At 40.1% G+C, this 17,211-nt stretch overlaps 1 protein-coding gene across 6 annotated transcripts in view; it reads left to right on the top strand.

The window, feature by feature from the left end:
* The window catches only part of DIPK1A (divergent protein kinase domain 1A), a 28,881-nt gene extending 11,785 nt beyond the window's left edge, over positions 1–17,096 (top strand). For 2 of the 6 annotated variants that reach the window (XM_064148013.1, XM_064148014.1), the window contains exons 2-6: positions 153–316; positions 12,091–12,234; positions 12,508–12,615; positions 13,277–13,453; positions 14,370–17,096. In XM_064148013.1, the coding sequence (XP_064004083.1) occupies positions 12,106–12,234; positions 12,508–12,615; positions 13,277–13,453; positions 14,370–15,182 (1,227 nt within the window). In that variant the 5' untranslated portion in view covers positions 153–316; positions 12,091–12,105 and the 3' untranslated portion in view covers positions 15,183–17,096. Of the gene's footprint in view, positions 1–36; positions 66–152; positions 317–1,194; positions 1,463–1,482; positions 2,220–12,090; positions 12,235–12,507; positions 12,616–13,276; positions 13,454–14,050 lie in introns of those variants that run through there. The other 4 variants (XM_064148015.1, XM_064148012.1, XM_064148016.1 and 1 more) reach the window with 4 other exon arrangements.
* The last annotated feature ends 115 nt before the right edge of the window (positions 17,097–17,211 follow it).

The raw sequence follows: 17,211 nt of genomic DNA, 5'->3' as shown, positions 1-17,211 counted from the left end.
AGGTGATGCAGAAAGTACAGCCATGTGGGCCTGCTTGAATAAGAAGAGAAGAAAACACTCTCACTGTGAGAGTCACTGTCTGTTACTAAAGCCAGAACTGCTTTTACAGGCATGCCAAACCTTCCTAATTAATTTTCATCTTTATATTTCAGAGTTACTCTGGCAGCAATTATCTTAACCAGAAAGTGGTCACAGACTGTTCTTGAATCTCAAAGCACAAGCCTCTTTAAAGTCTGCAGAGTTTTATTACTTTGTGATCTCCCAACATTTGGTTTCCAGAGTCGTCTTTCTAAAGAGTAAGCCCTGGCAAAAAAAGGTAACTTCTTCTTACTGTAGTATTCTTGTGAGTCTTTTTTTCATCAGAGCAGCTTTTGCTAAGTGTATTGAACAGCAAAAGCCATAACATGCTATGTTCATCTCCTGATTTTTATCTTCACTGTGGCATCATCTTTTTGCCCAAAGTCCCACAGCCAAAAAGCATCTGGACAGGAGACTCCCAGTTTCTGACTTTGACTCTGCTAAACATACTGTGTTACAAGAAGTCAGAGTCAAACCTTGGACACAAGAAGGCAGAACAAAACATAAACTATGTAAGAAAGGGTGATTTCACTTGAAGGTAACAAATTTCCCACTAATTTCAATTGGACTAGGACTTCTCATGGAGTGTGAAACAGAGAGAGATCCTCTGGTGAAGGATAAATTGGTTCATTTTTCTCCTCGCATTATGAGATGTCCCTGACCACTACCACAGGCCTAGGCAAGCACTCCCTCCCTACTTTTGAACACCCTTTTTTTCAGGCTGTAACACACTGGTGGCTGTTTCTAATACCGCCTCCAGAGAATGGTGGCAGCCTGTTTGCAATCAATGAGACATGTTATTTATTAACGGACTTCTTCATAGTTGTCCCCAGATACAGCCCGAGCCCTTTCTGGCACACATGAGCACCGAGGGAAGCTCGAGGGCAGCCCTCAGCTGGACCAGTCCCACTCCTGCCCTTCGGGGCCTGTGAGCGGGAAAAAAAGGGCAAACAGCACCACTGCCTCGACGTTCCTCAGAGACAGGGAGAGAAGGCGAGGCGAGGCGAGGCCCGGGCCCGGTAAGGCGGGGTCCCCCGTCGGCCTGCCCCCTCGCTCCGCAGCTCCTCCTGCCTTCCTCGCAGCTGCTGCGGTCCTCCCCTTTAAGCGCAGGGTGGCGGCGCGCGTAGGTTTGTGTGTCGGCAGGGGCGGCAGCTGCCCGCCTTTTTTTGCCCACTGACAGCTCGCTGTCGCTCTGCGGCCGTCGGTGCTTGAGAGAGGGCGGCCGCTGCCTTCCCTATTCCTTCGCCGCCGCGGCTGCAGCAGCAGGGGGGGAAGCGCTCCTCGCCGCTCCGCCTCCGATCGCCGCCCGCTGCGGGGATGTGTGATTGCCATGGCGAGGCGGCTCTTCCCGGGGGCCTGGCTCAGGAAACCCCACTACGCGCAGGTAGGCCGGCAGCGGGCTGTCCCTATGAGGCGGGCAGGTCGGGCCAGGCAGGCCGGTGCCAGCACCATTCTTTCCCCGCTTTCCCCTCCCCGCAAAGTTACCTCAGGAGCGAGCGCCCCCCTGTAGGGCTCGCCGCCTTCCCCAGCCCGGGCGCGGCCGTCGTTTCTTCTCGCCGGCCCTTGGCGGCAATGGGGGCTCGGCTGCGTCGCGCTGCTGCTCGGCGATTCGACTGACGGGAGGTAGCGGCGCCGGGGACGCCTGCTGTGGCCGGCGGGCTCCTTGGTGACGGGTCTTGGGACACGGCAGCAGGTGGCGAGAGGCCTCGGAGTCCTCGGTGCCTGTTGCCGCCTCTCCAGCCGGTCGGACCGGGCCTTTCTTGCTGCCGCTGGAACGCAGCGAGCTCCGCGGAGTGCTCTCCTAGAGCGGCCCGCGGATCTCGCCGGCGAGACCTGTTACGCGGCAGCCTGCCCGCCGGTTTGCCCGACCCCCTCGTACTCGAGAGGTTTTTCGCTTCGGCTCCTACGTCCTCAGCGTTGCCGGGGCCCTGAGGAACTCTGGCGCTTTTCTCCTTTACACCTATCGCCGGTGCTGTGGACATCCATCCAGTGAGAGGATGGACTACAGCCTGTGTGAGCAGAGCATTTTTTTCAAGTGTCCTGTACGAATTAATGTCGGGCACTTTTGCTGTCCAGTAGTTAAGTCGCTCCGTGCATTTGTATATGTGTCCATAGGCACACTTCGGCGTTTATACGCACAGGTAAGCGTCTGTGTTACACTATCCTTGTAAGGGTGTTTTGGTTGAAAGTGCTGTGGCTGTCATGTAGTAGGAAGTTATACTGTGAAATCTTAGTCAATTATCACCTTGCCATACGATGAGGGTTACTCTCTGGAATACTTTTATTTGTTGCCTTTATAAAATTGTAATGAAAATGAGCATTTTTTGAACTGGAGTGAATAATTTTGTTTTTCTCATATATGCTACTTAACATTTTCACCATCTGCTGATATTTTGTGAAATGCTTTGTGGTCATTAGATTAGAAAATGTAAACCTCATTCTGATGTATTTTGAAGCCTTGAATGTTTTAATTCTTACTGGTATGGAACTTTTGCAAGCTGATTCTCTTTTTGGAAGTACCTGAAATGTGATGTAATACTTAAGAAGTGCACAGATGTGGTTATAATCTTACCCTCTTTGAGTGCTTTTATAATGGTATGTATCTGCAGATTTGAGTTAGCATCACTTGGTTTTTAGACAAGAAAAAAATTACTTGCAGTGAATTTACTGATGTAGTTACTTGTGCAGCATTTGGATTCCCGTGTGAGAGGCTCTGATTCAAATAAAAATGAATTAATAATCAGTGTGCTTCCTATCAAATCAGGATTTTCTACATTGTTTGATGCCTTTGCATTTATTATAAAGTCACCCTCTGGTACGATGATTTTTTTTCCCATTCTTTTCAACATGTGTTTTTTTAAGACCTTTCAAGGAGAATACATTATTTTAAAGTCTGCTGAGAAGCAGGAAGGTCTCAAGATTGTTTGGTTTTTTTTTTTTTTTTGTTGTTGTTTTTGTTTTTTTTAAGAAAAGATATACTAAATATTTATTTCTAGTGCAGATTTAAAATAGGATTTTTTGGTGCTGATTGTGCTTTCCTATGCTGTATGATGCATATGAGTATTTTACAAAGTGGCCTTGCGAACATAAACACTGTTTTGTTAGACCATGAATGTGTGTCAATACTGTGTACTTCCATAGAAGGCAGCAAGCTATCAGTATATTGGCTTTTGTAATTACTGCATATGATGATTATCAGTCCATGGCAAATTACTGATTGGAGACAAATCTCAATGAAGCACTCGGCAAAGAAGGCAATGTTCTTGCAGTCAATGCTAGACTTTTAACTCAATGAGAAGTAACTACGAGCAAGATGGAAAGATTTGTGTGGCACTGCTGTGCAATCTTTCAAGTAGTACACAAGGGAAGTTGGATGTACAGTGGAAGATTTTGTTGAATGACTGCCAAATTATGCTGGCTGGAGTTCAGGCTTTGAAAACTGAGGTGATAGAACATCAGGTTCTACAAGACACGTAATCTTGCTCTAGCTTTCCTGCTGTAATAGGAGCAGGATGGTATGAATTGGTTTGCAACTGGTATTCTGTAGCAAATGCTCTATTATTAAAGTATGACATGTTCTTTAGCTTTTATGCAGAATGCTAGATCCGTAGGTTACCAGCCAATGATCTTTTTTGGCTAGGAAAGATGTGCTAGTGTTAGTCCATGTAAAAGCAGCAGGGTAAGCTTTTAGGTGTTTTACCTCAGCCCTAATAGTTAAGGACTTGCAGAGAAAACATTAACCTTTTTTGTCACAAAATGATAGCTCTGAAATAGGAAGTTTTACTGTTATTTAACTGCAAATCATGTAGTAATAGTGAAGCAAATAAAATCCCCGAAACCTGACAAACTTTGGAATCCTACTAAATCCCACGTGCACAAATCAAATTGTATTCATGGAGTCTTACAGTTGGGTGATTAATATTGTTGGGATTTTGTTTTGCAAGGAGAGGTTAGCGTCTGAAATTTGTCCCGATAGCTGTAGTTTTATCATTAGGTGAGCGTGAGAGTGCAGAATTGTGTGACAATAATTGTGTAAAGAACCCGAGTGCTTGGGAGCTTTTTGGCCTTCAGTGGTTCCAGATCAAGTTTACAAACTCTTTAGAGCTGTCCCACAGACTGGTGTCAAAAAATGAGTAAGTCCTAAAGCTCTACTTAACAGAAATTTACTGTATCATCTCTTCTAAGAATTTAATTTGTTGCTGTTGTTATTTCTCCTTAAAAGGACAAACATCATGGTCATTATTTCAAAAGACATCTTGAACTCTTTACTTATTCTGATTGCTCAGGATACAAATAATTCAAGGTATTAATGTAATCTTAAGCATGTGCTCTCTGCTCCTAAATATGTGAACATTTCCAGTACATGGTATCTAAGATGGTGTGGGCTAATGTTCTCAGACCTCATGTAAGCCTGCTTGAAATGCATCCTGTGATCCATAAACCAACCTGAACAGAACAAAATAGGATTTCTAGCATGGTCAGCCTATACTTTTTAAAAAATCTATTCTTTCCTATTGCCAGTATGCAGAAGAAATGGAATGGACAACTCGGATGTGGAGATCAGCACAGTATAATTACATGGAATACTTTGTAGAATTAAGCTCTCTGTAATATTAAACAAAGAAACGCTTTCATACTCTTCCACCATAAAGATGTATTTTAAGTAACAAGTGCACTTTCCAAAAGCCTGGCATGTTATGTTACATTTTGATCCTCTACTCTCCATATGCTTTGGAGTGCATCCAAGCTTGAGTTTTGCCAGAAGTGGTTTTCCAGTTCCATTCCAGGGAATAAATATCTGATTATTATTCAATGCACGTGGCTTAGTAGAATATACAAGTGACAGAAGAAGTCAACTCTGATATCCTTTTAAGCATTACAACTGCTTTCATTCATTCTTATATTCCCTAGCTCATGTTTAAGTCTTAATGGAAGAATGGAGTGGAAAAGTGAAATTGTTTTTACTAGTTTTGAATGCAGGAAGAACACACAGAGAGTGATTTGCCGTTGGAATGGGCTGCCCAGGGAGGTTGTGGAGGCACCGTCCCTGAAGGTCTTCAAGAAAAGACTGGATGAGGCACTTAGTGCCATGGTCTAGTTGACTGGCTAGGGCTGGGTGCTAGGTTGGACTGGATGATGTTTGAGGTCTCTTCCAACCTGGTTGATTCTATGATTCTTTCATCATTTTTTGATAGTTTCAGAACTCATCCTTCTGCTGCCCTGAATATACTGTTCTTGAAAGTTTTCTAGCAGTTTGTCACATGTCCAAATGAAGCTTATCTCCATGTATTGCTACCTAATCTTGGGAGCTGCCCACTCGTGTGTTCAAATGATCTGCATAGCATATGTGCAGTAAGTCTGCTGTGTTCAGGGTGTATGAGGGCATGTGTGACCTAACCAAGCTCAGTAAATTGGTGTCCCTGCTGCTTTAGCACAGTGCCTGCATATCAGTTCTAACACTTCCTCAGTGAAGTGGACTGAGTGTGTCTACACTCAACAGACCAATTTTGGGGAGGAAATGGAAATTTGATAAGGGGACTGTATGGTAAGAGACCAAATAGTGACTGGGCTTTTTGCTGAACATTAAGTCCTTATTAGAAAAGTAATTCCTTTTGAATCGAAGGGAATTAAACCTTGTTGTCTCCTCTAAGCAGACATATGCTCTTGTCTGTGTTCTGATCTGGCAGGACTAAAGTCTTTTGCAAGTCAAAAGCTATGCAACTGCATTGGCGTTGTGCTGAGCCCAAAATAAATCTAGCTTCTCAGGAACTTCCTGCCAAGTATATGATGTAGTCAGATGGCATTTGGGGAGGATTTTCTGTCCCAAACACATTCACTTGCAGGCTGAGATGGAGGACAAATCTGGATAAATTCGGATATAAGTATTCTGTCCTATACAGTGAATATGGTCAATAGGCTGCAGTGGTCCTGAGACTTGCAGATCACTCGTGGTCTTGATGATTGTACTAAATGCTATGCATTTAATACAAAATTGCTGTACTGGGTTAAAAACTGGCAGGATGTCTGGGCCCAGAGAGTGATGGTGAATGCAGCCACATCTAGTTGGCAGCCCATCACTAGTGGTGTGCTCCAGGGATCAGTGCTGGGCCCAGTCCTGTTTAATATCATCCTTGATGATCTGGGTGAGATGGTGGCATCGGTAAATTTGCAGATGATGCTACGTTGGGTGTCAATTTGTTAGAGGGCAGGAGGGCCCTGCAGAGGGACCTGGACAGACTGTATAGGTGTGCACAGTCCAATGCCACAAGTTTTAACAAGTCCAAGTGATGGATTCTGCTCTTTGGCCACAACAACATCATGCAGTGCTACAGGCTGAGGACAGAGTGGCTGGAGAGCAGCCAGGCAGAGAATGACCTGAGGGTACTGGTTGACAGATGACTGAGCATGAGCTATCCGTGTGCCCAGGTGCCCAAGAAGGCCAACGGCATCCTGGCTTGTATCAGGAATAGTGTGGCCAGCAGGACCAGAGAAGTCTGCACTGATTAGGCCACACTTTGAGTACTGTGCTCATTTCTGGGCCCCTCACTTTAAGAAAGATGTTGAGGTGCTTGAACATGTCCAGAGAAGGACAACGAGGCTGATGAGGGGATTGGAGCACAGCCCTACGAGGAGAGGCTGAGGGATCTGGGGTTGTTCAGCCTGGAGAAGAGGAGGCTCAGGGGAGACCTTACTGCTCTCTACAACTACCTGAAAGGATATTGTAGCCAAGCAGGGGTTGGTCTCTTCTCCCAGGTATGCAGTGACAGAACAAGAGGACACAGCCTCAAGCTGTGCCAGGGCAGGTTTAGGCTGGATGTTAGAAAGAAATTCTTCGTAGAAAGAGTGATTGGCATTGGAATGGGCTGCCTGGTGAGGTGGTGGAGTCGCCATCCCTGGAGGTGTTTAAAAGGAGGCTGGATGAGATGCTTAGTGCCATGGTTTAGTTACTTATAAAGGTTAGATTATAAGGTTGGACTTGAAGATCTCAGAGTTCTTTTCCAACCTGGTCAATTCTGTGAAATAGCTTTTAGTTTAAAGTTTACTATTACAGAAATTCATGAAAGCAATCAGCAAGAAATTTTGAGGAATTAAGAGTTTGTTACCCCAGAGGCTTTGATTCCCAAGCAGGTTTTAGACATGAAATAGCTTTGCCTAAAATTGTTGGATTAATTTCTATTAATTCTTCCAAGGTTTTACCAGTAGTGTTGTGTACTATATTATGTATGTTCTACAACATTAGGGTTTTTAGAAATATTTTCTAAAAAGCAAACCAACCAAATACCTTATTGGTTTGTCTGTAAAGGAATCACTGTATCTTATCTTTCAAACAGGTGCAAGATAATTATTAGCTCTTTGTATGCTATAATTCTTGATTCATAGGAGCTTCTTCTTATGTATATGTAGGAAAGTATTAGAGAAAGTTAATTTATTACAGTTTTTACTAGTCCTATTATTAGAAGACACTTTATAGAGAAGAGTCTTGTGACAGGCTTTAGGAAAACCATTGTCAGAATTGTCTGTAATAATGAGGATGTGATAAACTCATTATTAGTCCTCCTTGTGGGTGTTCTGCAATATTTTAAGAATGGGGTAATTAGTTAAAAAAGGTTCACTTCTAAAAATCAAAGTGGGAAAAAAAAAGGGTGGGGGTGACACAGATACTTTATCTCTCCTATTCAAACTCTACCCCGAGCATCCTGTTCTCTGTGTACTTTCCAGACTGTCTGCAGCTGTGGAACAATAATCCTTCATATATTTGCATTTAGAATCTGTAAGTGACATTTGTGCCCTTCTTGCCTTTCTTGTGGTCGTGTGTTCATAATGTTCTGCAGCCCCTGCTGTGTGTTGGTTTGTTGGGTTTTTTTAAGTTTTATGAGCTTCTGCCTCGAACAGATGTTGCTTGAATTACTGAGAACTGCCTGCTGTTATATTTGGTATCTTTTGTTTTTTGTGGGTAGAATTCTACATAGTAGAAGTTGTTCCTATGTTACTTTGAATCTCTGAATGTGCGTGATGGAATTGCAGAATCAGGTTTGGTTTGTTTTAGCTAGAAAGCTCTAGAAAGGACGCTGGTATGTTGGAGTAAACACCCTGGAGCTCTGTATTGATGCACTTTTTGCCATGGATTGTTTTTATGTGTTGTGTTCGGTATCAAAATGTGGAATGTACTTGAAGTGGTGATAGTTTACGACAAATCAAACTTTGATTTGGGAAAATAAAACTAAAAATTGTATTTAAGAGAAAGCACTTAAAATTGCATGAAGGCTTGGTGTCTACTATAAGAATGGAGGTGGCCTGCTATAACTTCTATCTTGGTTTGATTACATTGTTTTGGGGCAATATAACAAAAAAATATTTCCCCTTATATTTCTTGACTCCTAAGATGCATAATAGAACTCTAAGGAAATACTTAAAATGCTATCTAAAATGTAATATGGGATAAACTGAGGCTTGGACCCAATACCTTGCTCCAAAGAAGCTAAGTAAATCTAGCATATATCAGCATGACTGTAAGTATTGATGCTCATGCGTGTGCTTCTTTGGCACAGAATTTTGTTGTTATTGAGATTCTTCTGTGTTGTTAGCTTCATTTATATTGCAAAAATAGATCTTCTGGTTGTGATTTGCTTACAGATAGCAATCTTGAAGATGAAAACAGTAGGAAATGCTGTAATTCAATGCACTTTGTGTTAACTTGATTGCTCCCCTCCAAGATACACATAGCTGGTCCTGCCCTTGTGTTGCAGCTTGCCGTTTTCTAGCTAAAAGAAGAAAGCCATGAGTTTAGATGTTTTAAAGTGATTAAATTTTCCTCTGCCTTAAATGTTTTTGATCTACTGCTTTGGTTCACCTCTCAGTTCAAAACTGTGTTACAAGAGACCTCTGCTGGCAGACACTGCCTCAGGTTTAGTAATCTGGTCTTCTCGGGAAAGATCTGCTGGGAAAGAACAGATCTCTCTGATTTTGCTTTGATTTATTTTGTGTAGTGTGGAGGTTAGAACTAAATTACGTAAATAATTAATATGTAAGACCTCTGCTGGTTTCCCAGAGCTGTGAAAGACACATGCTTGTGGATGATGAGCACATTTTGCATGTGGGCAGTAGTTGAAGACAAAGATTCTAATGTAGAAAATTTGTGCTTCAGAAATGAAAGATGAGGTACTGAGTAGTGCTGGATGCTTCCTTTAGAACGGGACACAGTGGAGGAAGATGGGAACTGAGGGCAGTCTTGCAGACTCAGGTGGAAATAGACTTGAAATAGCTGGAAGAAAAAGAATAGTGGACAATGTGTGGTTGCAAGAGGACAGTTAAGGCTGGCTAAGCATTTTGAGATGGATTCTGGAAAGAAAAAAGTAGTGAAATTCTTACATGACTAAGTACATAAAATGGTCTGCAAGAAAGAAGAGGTAAGGCTGAGTCTACTTGAACTTCAACTGACATATCAGTTCTCTTCTGTAGGAAGTGAGGTGGGGAAAATATTTCTAAATCTGTTGGTTTAAGTATCAGTTCTCACTTGTTTCTAGTTCTCGTGTAGGATGACTTCTGCTTTTCATCATTCTGATCAAGCAGTGTGATTTGCAAGGAGTTTTGTGATTCTTCACATTGTAAGCACATAGATGTGGTATCATGTCCCTTTTTTATAAGCTAGGAAATTGTCCTGTCTTGATGTTCTGTCATTTTAGTAGTGTCCTGTCAATGGGAAAGCCTTTTGAATGCTATGGGTTGGAGGGTTTTTTGGGCTGTTCTGTTCTCCCTACTCACAGCTTCCTCATTTTCTGAGCTATTTCTAAGTGTGCTATAAACCATAAAGCATTATTGTTGGTCTCCTTTTGTAGTCCATCCAGGTTGCATCCATATTGTGGGTACCATGCCTCAGAGAAAATTACATGTTACTCCAGTTAAAGTCTTTGTGACTCTGAGGAAAAGAGCAGAAATTACTCCTGTCTTCCAATACTCCATAAATATAATAAATGAAGACCTGGATGAAAGAACTGTCTGTTCAAGATTTATCACTCTAATAAAAGTAGCTAGTTTTATCTATCTCCTTTAAGTACCTAATTTTAAGATCATGTCAAGTGAGTGTGTGTGAAGGAATAGGGATGCACAGCTTAAACATGTGGCAGGACCACAGCTTCATGGTTGGAATCACCTTTGGAGGTTTTCAAAACTGACTGTTCTGGATTATTTCTTTCAAGAGGACAGGGTGTAATGCATGTTGATTGTTTGTCATGCATTTATAAGTACTCACAAATTGTTGCAATTTTTCTAGTTGAAGCTGATATACATATATTGCAGTTCTGTCTTTCTCCTCTTTCTAAAGCTAGGTAATACTGCTTATTCTGTTAGCTTCCAGACCCTGCTTCAACCCTCTCCTTCCAAGTCTGCCTCTGTAAGCTTTTCAAGCTTTCAGCTTGTGGCTGAGAGTTCACTCTGAGGCAGTATGGGTTTCCCATTTTATTTTTCTCAGCTTAATTATTGATTATTCTCAATAAATTTGCTGAGTTTGAAAAACAGTTTGAAATTTTCAATCAATTGAGCTGTCCTGGAAACAGAAGTCCTCGATAAATAATTTTCTATCCACGTTTTACCTGCTCAACACTGCCCCCTTGATAATCTCAGTCCCTATTTGGAGGGACCAACAAGAATATGAGACGTTTCTAGCTCCTGGTTCACTAAGATTTGCACTGAGAGTCACTTGCTCCACTTTGCCCTTCCATTTGGATCTTGGTCAGCTTGGAGCAGAGAGGAGACAAAAAAATTGAGCAAGTATAGTATCAGGTGCTTGCAGCAACAAAATCATTGTGATAGATGTGGAGAGAGTAGTCAGAAAGTGATATATCTTCAATACATGAACTGAGTGATCTCAAAGAAAGATGAAGTGAACCAGATTTAATCAAAATAATGTCCAGTCCTTAACCTCTGTACAATGGATAGTGGGCTTGAGGAATTAATTGCTAAAGGGTGTTGTGGATGCTAAAATCTTATGTGGATTTTAAGGAATTCTGGATAAGTTCATGAAATGTAAACAGTTTGTAAACTTTAAAGAAAATCACATTTGCCTTAGCAAGTTCTTCAAGAGGAAAATAGGACCATATTTGGGATATATTATATGATCTCACTCTTCAGTGGCATTTATTTACAGCCGTTTCTGAAGATCAGGATACTAACAGAAATGGATCTCATATTGACTCAGTATAGCTACTCTCATACGCTTTCCTTATATCCTGTTGCTAAAGCCGACCATGACTTAATAATTCTTTTCTAATTCTGATGTGAGTATGAAAATGAAACTGTTAGTACATCAGATGCAGGAGAAGGAAAAAAACCAGTGCCTTCTCTCTTAGAAGGCACTTAGCGCTCCCTCCATTCTTAATTTATAAATGCTTTTTTCCTCTGTCCCCCTGTGAAAAATACGAAGTCACAGAAACAACAGGAAAACTCTGCATGCATTTATGGAAAAGATAACTGAAGATGAGGCTAGTACAAAGGAATTTTGCTTGCATAATTAAATAGTCATTTCAAGGAGTGGCAGACTTCAGCACATGGAATGTGTCTGTGATACCCTGCTCATTGTGTATCTGTCTTGCACATTTATACATTAACAGATTACCTTCTTTTTTTCCCCTAAATACCTAGTCTGTTGGATTTCATTTACCAGGAGTGGGCCATAAGTAACTGGTCTTGGAGAAAAATGCAAGTAGTTGAACTCTGTCAGGTTATGATTTTGATCCAATTGGTTCTTGCAAGCAGCTTGACTTGATCTATGAGGGTCTATCACTTTTTCTTCTATTTATTTATATCTTAATTTTCTTTCCACTTGTGCAAGTCAAACTAACTTCCCCTGTTAGTTTTGCTTACTGAAGATGTGAATATTCCATGTAAGGCAGTTTGCTTACTTTATCACTGTGAAAGACAAATTCTTAAAGGTGAAATAGTGACCTGTGTTTGGTTTTATTATTCTGAATATTGCTGAATGAATTGCAAAGAATGTTTCCTCTTTGTGTCCTCTAGGTACATTTCCCATATATGCCATATATGCGGATGAAGTATCTCTTCATCTCTTGGTTAGTAGTATTTGTTGGCAGCTGGATTATCTATGTTCAGTACTCCACGTACACAGAACTATGCAGAGGACATGACTGTAGGAAAATAATAGTAAGTATATTCAGCATAGCTTCAATGTTTGTTCTGGCTAATTCCACAGCTAATTCAGACAGTGCTACATATAAAGTAATCAAATTCATATATTCTGTCATGTTGAAGTACATCTTCAGTTACAGATAAAACTTGTATATTGGCATTGTTTTGATATAGGGTTACTAGAATTGTTTTCTTTCATTTTTCTTTTAAGGGTAAAGTGCTGGGAGAGATACAGTTGTTTCCTTTCTTGGGCAGTTTGTTGAAAAGTTTTCTCCCTGTTTGTTTCAGTGCGATAAATACAAGACTGGAGTCATTGATGGGTCAGCATGTAGCAGTCTTTGTGCTAAGGAAACACTGTACTTTGGAAAATGTTTGTCAACAAAACCCAATAACCAGGTAAAGCTTTACTCCTCCAACATAGCTTTAGTATTTCCCACTGAAATGTCCTTATCTGGAACATCAAGCAGATTTTAGTGTCAGCAGGACCTATCTGTTTAATACAGATGATTTCAAAATGTATTTTCTATTATGTGTAAAGCATGGGCTTTATATATATATAAGCCTATAGATATAGAATACATATATAATTAATAATATATAAAACATGCACTTATGCCTGAATATTACACATTCCTATATGTAAAGTGGCATATTATTAGTTTATAATAAATATATCTGTATTTTAGAAACATATGCTGGATCCTTTCAGGTTTTGCCAAAAAATGACTACTTTTGTAGAGCATGCTGTTACTCTGCTATCCTGGTTCCCAGATAGAAGCAGCAGCCTCTTAACCTTTGCCAAGGTGGTAGTAATGCCAGCATGCTGTTCATCAAGCTGTCTTTGTATTTTGGCAGTGTACCATCTCCTTCAGTACCAGCAGTAGTGTATTGTATTTGAGGTTGCCATTGTTTGAATGTGTGCATTCTCTGTTATGAAGGAGTCTTTTGATAAATGCTGCTACTTGATACTTAAAGCAGTGGTTGGAGTACAAGTGGTCTTTAGATGCTGGACTTCTACAGTGGTTTTTTTACCTTTTTCCCCTCTTTTCCTGTGCAGATATATTTAGGAATCTGGGGAAATCTGCAAGGTGTTATAAAATGCCAGATGGAAGAAGCTGCTCAACTTGATTTTGGTACTGACCCAGAACCAAGGAAGGAAATAATCCTATTTGATAAACCAACAAGAGGAACCACTGTTGAGAAATTCAAAGAAATGGTATATGGTCTTTTTAAAGTAAGTATATGCTCATTTATTCTATTTTGACGGAAATAAAAGGCTCTATTACATGAGCCTTGTTCAAGTATATGCTGAAACAGTAATCAGCACAAAAATAGTTTTTCCCAGAGGTCCTTATCTTGAAGTTTTAAGTAATTATTTTTCCTTACTTTTTAACAGATGGAAGCTGGTATGCATCTTGCATATCTATAGTTTTCATTTGTATAGAAAATGGGTTTTGGGGGTTTTTTTAAATGCTTTTGTGTCTATGGTAACCAAGTACAAAGACTGAAGTATGATTTGAAAACTGTTCATGCTTGGGAAGAGTTACTATGTTAACTGAACAGCAGGAATCTAACCACAACGACCAGCTGTACTTCTCCCAGTTCTTCCTGCGTTATATTAATGTGGTACTTTATTGCCTTAATGCTGCCTCAGAATTTTCATGATAAAGAATGATTGCTTTCTGTGTTTCTCTGCACTTACTGTATCAGATTTGTACCAAATGTGTCTTGGTATTTTTTGGTTAAAATGTATTTTAAAATGTAATTTCCTCTACACTTCTAAGGTTTAATCATCTGAAAACTAAACGTGTTCTAAACATTTGAATTCTAGGTACACTTTATAAGAGAACATTCAACAAACTACTTGGTAAGATTATCTGACCAAGAACAGTGTTTGAATTTGAATATTTGCATTGGAAATGCAATGAATACAAGTACTTCCAGAAGTTCATATACTTGATGCCATAAAAAATAGAACAGAAAGGAATCTTTTCAGGCATCTGAGAGCAAGTCCTTTAATATGTATAACCAATGGAAAGTAGAACATAACATACTATACTATCCCTAGGAAGAGAGTAAAGGAAGTTGTAACAGTTACAGGTGGATTGGTGGTACCTAATGAAGTAATCTTTTTTGTTTGTTGCTTTTAGGCAAAATTGGGTGAACAAGGAAATCTTTCAGAACTGGTTAATCTCATCCTGTCTTTTGCTGATGGAAACAAAGACGGTAGAGTTTCTTTGCCAGAGGCAAAATCTGCGTGGGCACTTCTGCAGCTGGATGAGTTTCTGTTAATGGTGATCTTGCAGGATAAAGAACATACACCCAAATTGATAGGATTTTGTGGGGATCTCTATGTGACTGAAAGAGTTGAATATACCTCTCTCTATGGAATCAGCCTTCCATGGATTATAGAACTTTTCATTCCCTCTGGCTTTAGAAGAAGCATGGACCAATGGTTTACTCCATCATGGCCAAGAAAGGCAAAAATAGCTATAGGGCTTTTAGAATTTGTGGAAGATATTTTCCATGGACCTTATGGGAACTTTCTAATGTGTGATACAAGTGCCAAAAACTTGGGATATAATGATAAATATGATTTGAAAATGATGGACATGAGAAAAATTGTTCCAGAAATGAATTTGAAGGAAATTATTAAAGATCGTCAGTGTGAATCAGATCTGGACTGTATTTATGGTACAGATTGTAGAACTCTGTGTGACCAAAGCAAAATGAGATGTACTACAGAAGTCATTCAGCCAAACTTGGCAAAAGCCTGTCAGCTACTTAAGGACTATCTGCTTCGTGGTGCTCCCTCTGATATCCATGAAGAACTAGAAAAACAACTGTACTTGTGTATTGCCCTTAAAGTCACAGCAAATCAGATGGAAATGGAGCATTCTTTAATACTTAATAACTTAAAAACATTACTGTGGAAGAAAATTTCTCACACAAATGATTCTTAGTTTCTCCACCAGCAGAAGACATTGATGCCTGCCACCAGAGGTGGCCTACAACATTGTTTTTATCAAATCTGCAGCATTTTTAAAGTATGTTTCTTTACTTGTTTCATGAATGGCTCTAACACTTGCCCTTCAGTCAGTAGATAATGGTAGGGCTTCTCGAAGTGTACCAACGAATGATCAGGCAGAGGCCAGATGCACTTCTGGTGCTCCAGTGCTGCGTTAAGGAAGCAAGAACCTTGCATGCTTGACTTTCTGTGCAGTGTCAGATCTTGAATAGGATGAAAGTATTCACTGTGCCACCACATCAACTGATGGACCATTTCGGAACTCTGTGAAAATCAGTGCTCACGTGAAATACTTGCAAAAGATTATTTTTACCTAAGGAGTTTTATGAAGAACCACCACTCTTGCAAATAAGGTGTCTGAGTCCAAGCTGCTGTTGTGAATAAACAACTGTGAGATTGCAGTTTACTAATACCTTGGCACGGCAGAATTTGCACATTAATATTTTTTAAACTGTGGAAAATCAAAATTATATTCTAGAACTTAAAGGTTGTACTATGAGACAAATTACTGTTTACACCTTGTTACCTCATGCTTGCATCTTGAATGTTTCAGTAGTTCAGCTCTTTATAATTAGGTCCTTATACAGTGAACCATGGTGGAAGCCAAGAATTTTACAATATGTTATTTCTTAAAATACTGTGGGAATGGTAACATCCATTTCAAAAATTGTAGGTTATTCTACTTTGGTTAAAACCTTTAACTCAAATTATGCTGAGGCAAATACCAGGGGGAAAAAAAAGCCATTGTATGAAAACTGAGGTGAATTAAAAATACTCATAGCAGAGATGTCCTAACAGTTAAATCTTGCTTAGTTTAGGACTCTGCTGTATGACATGTGCAAAAAGATACTTCTGGATAAAATCTTGCCTCTTTACTGTCCCTCCAAATTCAGCTACAAACTTGGTACTTACATCTACCCTCTTAACTATTCCGAGAAGTAAGACAGAGCTAGACTTGAACTGTATGAGAAAAGCTGGAGTGCTCAGGATCTTGGAATATTGCTTAAGGGGAAGCTGTGAAACAGTACCAGCTAGGAATGAGGTGGAATGTTAAGTGAGCTGTAGTGTGTTCCTTTTTTTTCTAGTAGCATCTATTCCACTGTTAAGTCTCAAATCATGAGTAAATAACCACTATCTGATCCTGGCACTCCACATACCATGACCACTGTACCAGATTTAATCTGCATCCCTCTTGTCACAGATTTACATCTGTGTTCACAATCATGCAGAATGGGATGTACATCAAGCACCTTAATACTGTGCTCAGTTTATGCTGTTTAACTCATAAATGCTCTAGGTATGAAGTAGTTCAGTCCTTAATGACTTTAGCAGCAGTCAGTCATCCATACCCCTCTAAATCCTAGCCCTTTCATTCTTTTTCAGCATAGCTAAGAAGCACCTTTATTTAAATTTGAAAGTTTAATTGCTGTAGGTATATTGCATTAAATGAATACCATGAAGGGTTAGACTGAAGGCCAGGACCAACAACTTTCATTATTCCATATGTAAGAGTATGCAGTCTGAATTAAGAATGTACTGTTTTGTATACATCCGCTTTTAACAGTTACTATTCTAATTACTGTATGTAATTTGATAATGTTCTCCAACCCCAAGCTAGCAGTAATTGTAGCCAGCAGTACACTCAAGTGTGATCATGTTCTTGGTGGGAAAAATCTGACTAATTGCTACTAGGTTTTGGGTGGGGAAAATTGAATCCAAATTTATGTTTGGTATTTTAAACAAGCAAAACCCATCTTTAATAGTGCAGTTTGATAAACAAAGGTTCTGTACAAGTTGCTGTTGCCTCACGTTGGAACTTTCATTGAAAAATACACTGGTTTACAATAAATCAGAGGCCTCTTTTTCTCTTCCATTAGCTGTACTTCCCCATCAACATGCCTCTATGTGGCCTTCTTCCCTCATGTTTTAACTCTGTAAGTGACTTTATTAAGTCTAATCAGAAA

The sequence above is a fragment of the Pogoniulus pusillus genome, chromosome 8 (assembly GCF_015220805.1).
Source record: "Pogoniulus pusillus isolate bPogPus1 chromosome 8, bPogPus1.pri, whole genome shotgun sequence".
Classification (NCBI taxonomy): Eukaryota; Metazoa; Chordata; class Aves; order Piciformes; family Lybiidae; genus Pogoniulus; species Pogoniulus pusillus.
This window is presented reverse-complemented; position numbering and strand designations above follow the sequence as displayed.